General features: G+C 37.9%; 1 protein-coding gene across 1 annotated transcript; it reads right to left on the reverse strand.

Moving 5' to 3' along the window:
* Positions 1 to 1,853: 1,853 nt before the first annotated feature.
* LOC135935797 (uncharacterized) lies at positions 1,854 to 7,491 on the reverse strand. Its single transcript, XM_065478355.1, has 4 exons — positions 7,443 to 7,491; positions 7,036 to 7,382; positions 3,019 to 3,217; positions 1,854 to 2,341 (listed from the first exon to the last, which is right to left on the reverse strand). The coding sequence occupies exons 1-4, from the start codon at positions 7,489 to 7,491 to the stop codon at positions 1,854 to 1,856; spliced, it is 1,083 nt and encodes a 360-aa protein (XP_065334427.1).
* Between the last annotated feature and the right edge of the window lie 2,007 nt (positions 7,492 to 9,498).

Genomic DNA, 9,498 nt, shown 5'->3' on the forward strand with positions numbered 1-9,498 from the left:
ATAAATAAATGAATTAATTATTAAATAAATATTTAATTAATTAATTAAAATAATAAATAAATATTCCATGAAGTGAATTAAAGTGAGAAGACCCGACATACCCTGAGAAAATACATTTTAACTTATATTTAATAAAAATTAATAAATAAATGAATAAATACATAAATTAATTAATAAATAAATGAATAAATAAATGAATAAATAAATTAATTAATTAATTAATAAATAAATAATTAATTAAATAAATACATAAATTTTCCATTAAGTGAATTAAAGTGAGATAACCCGACAAAACCCTGAGAAAATACATTTTAACAAATATAAAAAAAAAAAAATAAATAAATGAATAAATAAATAAATAAATTAATTAATAAATTAAAAAATAAATCATTAAATTATTAAATAAATATATATAAATATTCCATGAAGTGAATTAAAGAGTGAAGATGCGACAAAACCCTGAGAAAATACATTTTAATTAATATTTTTAATATATTTATTAATTTCAGTCGTCCTTCAAGTGAAGTAAAGAGTGAAGACGCGACAAAACCCTGAGAAAATACTCTTTAATTAATAATTTTAATAAATTTAATAATTTCAGTCGTCCTTGAAGTGAATTAAAGAGTGAAGACGCGACAAAACCCTGAGAAAATACTCTTTAATTAAGAATTTTAATAAATTTATTAATTTCAGTCGTCCTTGAAGTGAATTAAAGAGTGAAGACGCGACAAAACCCTGAGAAAATACATTTTAATTAATATTTTTAAAAATATATTAATTTTCAGTCGTATAGTAAGTGAATAAAAGAGTGAAGGTGCGATAAAAACCAAAGAAAATACTTTTTAATTATTATTTTTAATAAATTAATTAATTTTAAGAGATCCAATAAGTGAATTAAAGAGCGAAGACGCGACAAAAACCTGGGAAAATACTTTTTAATTAATATTTTTTAAATTAAATTAATTTTCAGTCGGCCTTGAACTGAATTAAATAGTGAAAACGCGAAGAAACCCAAAGAAAATACTTTTTAATTAATATTTTTAGTAAATAAATTCATTTTCAGTCGGCCTTGAACTGAATTAAAGAGTGAAGACGCGAAGAAACCCTAAGAAAATAATTTTTAATTAATATTTTTAATAAATAAATTTATTTTCAGTAGTCCATGAAGTGAACTAAAGAGCGAAGGTGCGACAAAACACTTTTCGTGATTTGGAAAGTAATAAAATGTCATAACCGGAGATTTCAGATGAAATGAGATGTTGAAAAGAATTTAAAGTGATATGGAGCTTTCTATGTGCGATTACGGCGAAGAGATAATGAAGTGAAAATTGCACTTGACAGAAACACCAAAAAACATTTTAACAGAAATATAATTTTCCGAATTTTTATTAACATTAAACTTATTTTTTAAAATATATTTTATTTATTAATGAATTTTTATTTGTATTATATTAATTTTGAAAATAATTATTTTTATTTATTAAATTTCAGCTTAATAAGATTCATGCCTTAGAAATTAAATAAATTGAGTTTAAAGTAAATTTAATCGCTTCAAATGGTTATAAGAATTAGATAAATATTTTTTAGTGCGATTTATTGATTAGTTCCGAAATTATTAACAGCTATTGATTTTAATTTAATTAAACACATTTTAAAGTTTTTAAATTTAAATTTCTTTACTTTAAGATAAAATTTAACAGGTTTTTCGTGGTTTAAAAAAAATTTTAAAACGAATTTGAATGTAATGAAAAATATAATCTAATTTATGGTTATTTTTATGATTCGTTGAAAAGATTTGTAAACCAGATGAAGATGTTGGGCTAAATGAATAAAAAGAGCTGCTCTCCCATAGGCTATGATGGATCTGGAGGACTTGGAGGACGCGAGGGACTGGACTGGCGGACTGGTGGACTGAAGGAAGGAGAGGAATAGGAGCAGCGAAGACGGACCCGAAGACCACGGAGACGGAAGGAGCGGATCAACAAGGCGCAGCAGGCTCTGGCGAAGACCAGGTCGGACGCCGGCGAGCAGCCGTCGAGCGTGGCGGCGGCGGCGTTGGAGGCGGCGGCGGAGGCGGAGGGAGCGGTGGTGGAGGCGGCGAAGGCGGCGGAGGCGTAGGCGGAGGGAGCGGTGGTGAAGGCGGGGGTTGAGGTGGCCGTGGAGGCGGTCGAGGAGGCGGCCGAGGTGTTTGCGGCGAAGACGGTGGCGGAGAGAGCGGCGGAGGGAGCGATGTTGGAGGCGGGGGTGGCGGAGAAGGCAGTCTGAGGCGTTGGGAAAGGTGAGGTGGAGACGGCTGCTTGTGGCAGGCGTAGAGTCGCGTGAGCAGCGAGGAAAGAAGCTGCTGGAGCCGTGTCGCGTTTGGCAGCGTTAAAGTTACAATTAAAAGATTGGCCATTGGAAACGCTGCTTGCGCACCTGCATCGATTTTATTATTGATTTTCCCTCTGGTGCTGGTAAGATTGATGCGAAAAAATTATCAAAAATAAATATCTCATCGAAAATTTGCCTTTTTGTTCGTTTCGAAAAAGGTTTGCCCAACCAAAATGATAAAAGGATAAAATACAAATAAAAAAAGCTATGAAATGTGCATGAATAGCAAACAAATCCAATTCCCTTTTGTTTTCTTTGCTGTTAAGAAAGAAGAATCATTGGAAATATCCCATTATATTTCTAGCGCTTGGAAATTTTTCTTTTCTTAATAAATATTAATGCGGTTAAATTAAATATTTTACGCAAAGAAATGTAAACTGTCATTCACGTCAGGAAAATGCTCCATTTCTGGTAGACTCTCGCTCATCATTGCTCTCTCGTCGGTTCCAAATATTTTGCAATGAAAAGAAATGCAAACTAAATAGAGCACGGAATAAAGTTTGCAGAAGCGTTGGCCGAAGTCGCAACTCGGTGTCGGCTGACCGACGGGAAAGAGAGTTTGCCTGCAGCGCGTTTATACGCAGCGCACGACACAAAATCGGCTTCTGCTATTATAAATCAAAATAGAGCAATAGATTTGGGCCAAACAATCAATTCTGTTCGAGGTGTAGCAGTCGTTCGTGCAAAGGTTTGGCGGCGATTTCAGCGGCGAAGGCAAATCCGAGGAGCAGGAAGGTGAAGGCGCCGGCCAGGTTGTCGAGGCCGACTGCTGATCGTCGTGCGAGTCGGCGACGGCGCGGTAGTCGGCCCTGTCGCCGAATTTGCGCACGTCTCGCGCCTGCCACTGCTGCCACAACGCAATTCCCCGCTCGTGGCTCGCTGCAGCGGCATTCCGGTCGAAGGGAACCAGATTAAAATTTAATTTAAATTATTTATCCTTAATTTTATCATCCCTTGTCTTCATTACAAACTCTAGATAGTATTCAGGTTTGCTTTTTAATTTGATGCCTCGTTTCATTGGCACAAATTATTCTAAATTGGTTCTAATTTAAGCAAACGCAAAAAAAACTTGATAATTTGGTGTGCGTTAATAGATATCGTGAAAGAGAAGAGAAAAGAAAATGTTTCGACGAGCAGGTCATCTTTAAATTGAAAATCCTTCCACGGTCCAGCAATGTTCAGTCCGAGATGAATATCTTTGCTCATTAAGTAGCGGACCGAAACTGACAACTGCCTTGCTGCAAGAGCGCAAGGTGGAAGAGAGTCCAGAGCACGTGTCTCTATTTTTACTGCGCGACAGCGACAAGAGAAACACGACGCAGTCTCCCGCCGAGGCAAAACTGACGCGTGTTATGCAACCGGCGAAACACGCGTGCTGCCCGGCACAACAAACAACTCGCTCTTCACATTCGTGCACATTCATATTCAGCGCTGACAAACTAAAATTTATCCCGCTTACCCTCATTTGTTGTCAGTGACGTCACAATCACAACAATAAAAAGGAGCTGCGTGTCTATTTATCTCAAACACCCAAAAATGCAGTCAACAAACCAACAATTAATCTGTTTCATAGTCACCGCGAACTTGAGTGTTCGTTTGTTGGCAGAAAGAATTTCAGAATTCGGTCTTTACATTTCAACGCGCCGACTTCCTACGCTTCCCCGGCGCCCCTGAAGGACAGTTTGGCCTCCGTGGGCGTGACGTCGGGCGTCAGGGACCGAGCCCGCTTACGAATCAGGTCAGGAGAGTTTTAAACCGCTTCTTTAACTTCTTTCTCGCGCTCTTCGTACCTCGCGTGACTCGATTGCTAATTTTGCGTTATGCTCTCATTGGTTCGGTGCCAATCTGGTATTCGTAATAATCTTCGTCAATGTCAATAAAAGAATATTTAATCATTGAGGATTAAATAGTTGCGGATTATTATTAAAAATTTCTTTCCTCTCCTTGAAAATACTGTAAAAGCACATTTTAAACAAATTTTTAATTGCCGATGATAAGATGAACACAAACAAGCGGCGCGGCCGCGACTCGCAATGATTAGCAAGCGCCCCGCGGCGCTGCTTCGGCCTTTGCCTCCCGAGCGAGCGTGAACGCCGAAATTCGGCGCCGCCGCTGATATTCACCGCATGTGTCAGTTCAAATGCGTGCAACAAATACAATGTGTCGGTGCCGCCGCCACTCCAGCTGATCACAATCTCGAAAAATCATTTGTCACTGTCGTGTTTGGACGAGTCGTGTGATTTAGCAACACACCAAACCGGTAAAATTGCGCAACGTTCAACAAACAGCCAAATTTTCATTGTCGAATTTATTGTTGACCTTTTCTTGCAACAAGGAAATTCGCGTTTGGTTGTTGAAAGTTGCGCAATTTTACCGGGACCAGGACGTAACATTTTTTTACACTAAAAAGTCTCTTGCGGAATTAGCTCTCTTTTTAAGTAAAAAAAACGTCAAATAATATATTCACAGCTCTATCGTCAACATTAGAATCATTAATAATCACTACTATATACAGAAGAATTTACATACCTGCTAACAAAGGTATTTCTAGACCAGCCCGTTGGCTCGCATTGTTAAGGCACTCTCAGGAGTGTCAAAGCAATGTGAGGTATTTGAGCAGTTCGGAGATCTAAAACTGGCTACCCAATGTCAGAGATGGCAAAAAGTGGTTAGTTTAGTGACTCGAATTGCTCAAATTGCTCGACGGGCTGGGAGGCGCACCGGCGCCGACTCGCTACTTGCTGGTTTGCACCTTTCCAGCATGCGTGATTTGGCTTCACGGGACAAATGTCTAGCGTTTCAATGCAGTCCTCGGTGCAGAGGCAAGTGGCCCTTCAGTGGGCTGGGTCCCTGTGCGGCCTGGTGCGCCCATGTTATCCGTTCGCGGTGTTATTGGGACCCGGGTTTCAGCATTCGTGCTAGTGCAGTGCGCGCCCTTCCCGGTCCTCGGACGGACAAGGATAAAAAGAGCAAAAAAAAAAAAAAAAAAATTTGTTTTCGGCATTATGTGATGCTAAAAATTAGTAAAACCGCAAAGTAACTGCAAGTTAATTAATACTATTTAGTTAATTTATCACCACAAATTTAATTAAGATGATTTAGATCCGCAAACTTAGAGCATATTTTCAAACAAATTGCTGGCCGCGCGATTTAAAGAAAAACATAATTTTTCACGATATACTTGTACAGCCAATTTCATTTTGGAGGCCGTGTGTGCAGCGGTGGCGGTCAATCAGCGAGGAAGCAGGCGCTTCTTTTTAATTAATTTTGGCAATAAATTGAATTGGCGCGGAGTGAAAATGCTCCGGTTTTATGGCCGCTGATTGCGAGAGCGGAGCGAAAACGAAATTTCAGCCTCGCCTCAGCGCAAGGTGAGCGCGCCGCCGAGGCGTCAAGTGAGAAAAAAAGCAGCTAGCTGACCAGGCTCGTTATTATATGTAAATCCTCCCCGGCCCATTCACAATCGAAAACGCACTTTATAAAGCGAGAAAAAGATTTTGTACAGGAATGAATTAAATTTAGGATGCATCCTTTCCACTATCCAGACCGCAAAACTGAAGCCGTTTCATTTTGGAAACCACCCGTGGGAATAATAAAGAGCTGCCCACGCGGGTGCGTTAGTATTTTATTTTATTATTTTTTTCTTTTAACGCGGCGCACGCGAGTGAGTGTGTTTTGCGCCGATAGCAGAAAAGTAATTAACCGTGCGAGCAAAAGCAACAGAAGCCGAGACTCACTCCCACGCCAAAACAAGTGGAAACACACTCGAAACGCGCCTTCGAAAACTCAACAAGTGACACCAGTGCATGACCACTTGCAGATAAAATCAAAATTAATTGAAAAGCCCTTTCAACGTTCAAACCCAGATTTATTTTGCTGTTCATTTGAATTAAAAACAAATATCAATTTAAATCGTGAGAAATAATTTAAATAATTCGCAAAAATACGGATGCTGGACGCTCTTAACGAGGGAAAACGGACCAAATTTGCATTTGATTAAAAAGATTCAAAAAACAGAGGAGCAGTAAAGAAAGACTATTTATTGGTGTGTCGTGCTAGATGCAATTTAATTAAATTGTTTGTGAATTTGGACGGGCGGAAAGCGTTGACACCTTGCGAAAAGAGCGGCTGTTTGCTGCTGCTGCTGCACACGTGGCACGCACACGCACTTATTATATACTTAATTGCCCCGACAAGCCTTTTCTTTCATCGCATATTTAAACATATTTATTTCTTTACTCCTACTCTTTTTATGATAAATTGTTTCGTAACAAATTGAGCGTCTCCAGGAGTAAGTAATTTACATGAGACACGGTGTGGCGGCAAATTGACAGCTCTGAGAGCACGCGAAGTAATTGAGCAGCGCGCGAGTGAGCGCTTATTGCACTGAATTTACTCTCCTTACTGCCAGCAGAGTGCCAAGTGCTAACAATAAGTGCCAGTCGCCAACAAAACGCATTTGTGCCAGCCGACAAAGAATATCTCGTCGGCTGGACTGTAATTTTAACAAAACAATTTAATTAAAATTAACCTCGAGATAAAAATTATGTCATCCCAATTATTTTAATATCTTTTTTGCCAGCTGCCTCCGGCTGCACTCGCAGCTAATCCCGGCTCTTCTTGTCGAACAGATCAAGGAGCTAGCAGGTTAACAGGTCCAGTTACATGGCACCATGTGGCGATTCGCAGAGTCCTTGCGCGCGCCTTCGCCAGCTGCTGCACCTTCATCCTCGTCCTGCTTGCCGACTTGCTCGGGGCATTGTGGTCTTGAGGGCGCATCGCTCCAGCTAACAAGCAAGCGATCTTCGCGTGGAGCAGTTGGACGAGCAGGGCGCGAGTTGCAGGTGATGCTGCACGCCACCTCGCTCGCTCAGCTCCGCCTCCAGCTGCCGCTCCGCCTCCGAGCTCCTTCAGCCGACCGGCTGCTCCACGGCGACCCACCTGGCCTTCGCCAGGGCGCTCATCTCGGCCAGGCTGCTCCGTCGCGTGCTGCCGCTGCTCCAGCTTCTTTTCTGAAGAAGCTGGCTGCTCCACTCATTCCTTCTAATCCAAAACTCGTCCTCCAGGTCAACTCTGCGATCCTCTCCAGTCCCTCTCGTGGTCCAAGTCCTCCAGATCCATGCCAGCATACAAGAAAGCAGCTCCATTTATTAATTTAGCCCGATATCTTAATCTAGTTCATGAATCCATTAAAAATACAAAAAAATACGTTGCAAAACAAGAATTTTACCTTTACATTCAAACTCTTAAAAATTATTTCAAGGAAATTGCGGTTAAATTGAAATAAATAGTAAAAATAATAAATAAGCAGTATTAAAATCGAATATAATTTAATAAAATTAACTGCAGTAAATTTATTCGGAACTAAACATTAATTTGAACCAAAAATTGTTTATGTAATTCTCGCATGACCATTTAAAACAATGTAATTTTCTTTCAATTCAATCAATTTTAATCCTAATACATCCATATTATTCAGCTTAAATTTAATAAATAAAGACATAAATGTTCAATATTAATATTAAAAGATAAAAAATTCATTAATATAATTAATAAATATTTAAATATATTATGTTTACTATTATAACTAATATTATGAAAATTTGAGATCCTTTGTTAATTTTATTAATTTTAAGCGCAATTTTTATTTTACTAACTATTCGTCGTAATTGCACCAAAAGTGCTCTACGGTACCATTTTAAATTTTTGCATCATCAACTTTCATCCGAAACTAAAGTTACATAATTTTATTACCAAATAGGCTAAACGTTTGTCTCCATTTTGAAAGCTCCAAATGATCAAAACAATATTAATAACAACGTCTAAAACCCATCTGTAGTCCAGAGGAGATTGAGAACAGTCTAGCAGTGGATAGATTTTGAAATTCTGATTGTTAAAACCTGAAATTAGGAATTGCTAAAATCCCCAAAAATGAAAAAATGGATTTCTTTCTCGCGTTTTTCGTAATTTTGAACCTCCAAATCTCGGGTTGTGAGCATTTCAATTGCAAAATATACCAATGGACTCGCCTCAATCTCCCCCGAGCAGCAGAAGGGTTAAGGAGATGCTAACGCTCATAATACATTTCAACCCCATTGCTTCAATATCGATAATAAGCGACAACCGCTCACTGTTGCATCTTTAATGCTGTATGACAACTTGTGGATGGAGAGCACACACGCCCCTAAATCCTTCAGCTACTTAGAGATGATAGAGGCGAGTGCAACGGTGGCTGGTTTCTGCAATTCTGAAAACCACCACCCGAGATTTGGAAGTATAAAGTTAATAAAACGCGCGAAAATCAAGCAATTGTGTAGTTTTCGTGATTTTGGCAACTTCAGATATTAACAATCATAATTTAAAAAACTGTCGACCGCTAAACTGCTCTGAATTTCCTTTGGAGCACAGCTTAGTTGTGTGTGTTTGGCGTTGTAATTAATATTGTCCAAACAATTTGGAGCTTTCAATATGGAGACAAATGTAATTTCACCTGAGTAATAAAATTTTAAATTTTGAGTTTCGGATGAAAATGGACCCAGAAAAAATTATAAATGACGCCAAAGCACATTTTTATGCAATTATGGCGAAGAGCTAATAAAAAATTGCTCTCATAAGAAACTCCGAAAAATGTTTCAACAGGATTATCTTATTTCTAATTAATATTAACATTTAACATTTATTTAAAGATAATTTAATTTTAATAATTTTTTTAAATTTACATTAATGTAGAACACATTTATTTTTATTTATTTAATTTCAGCTAAATAATAATCATGCCTTAGAATTTAAATATATATTGAATTCTAATAAATTTAATTATTTCAAATGGTTATGAGCAATGTATAAATATTTTTTTCAACGATTTTATGGTTAGTTCCGATATAATTAACAGCTATTGATTTAAATTTATTAATTGACATTTACACATTTTTTAATTTGAATTTCTTTATTAAATAATAAACTTTAACAGGTTTTTCTTTGTTAATTAAAATTTTTAAAGCAAATTTGAATGGAATGAAAAATTTAATTTAATTTAGCATAATTGTTATGATTTGTTGAGAAGATTTGTGAACTAGATGAAGATGTCGGGCTAAATGAATAAAAGGAGCTGCTTTCCCATAGGCTAGA

The sequence above is a fragment of the Cloeon dipterum genome, chromosome 2 (genome assembly GCF_949628265.1).
Source record: "Cloeon dipterum chromosome 2, ieCloDipt1.1, whole genome shotgun sequence".
NCBI classification, from domain to species: Eukaryota; Metazoa; Arthropoda; class Insecta; order Ephemeroptera; family Baetidae; genus Cloeon; species Cloeon dipterum.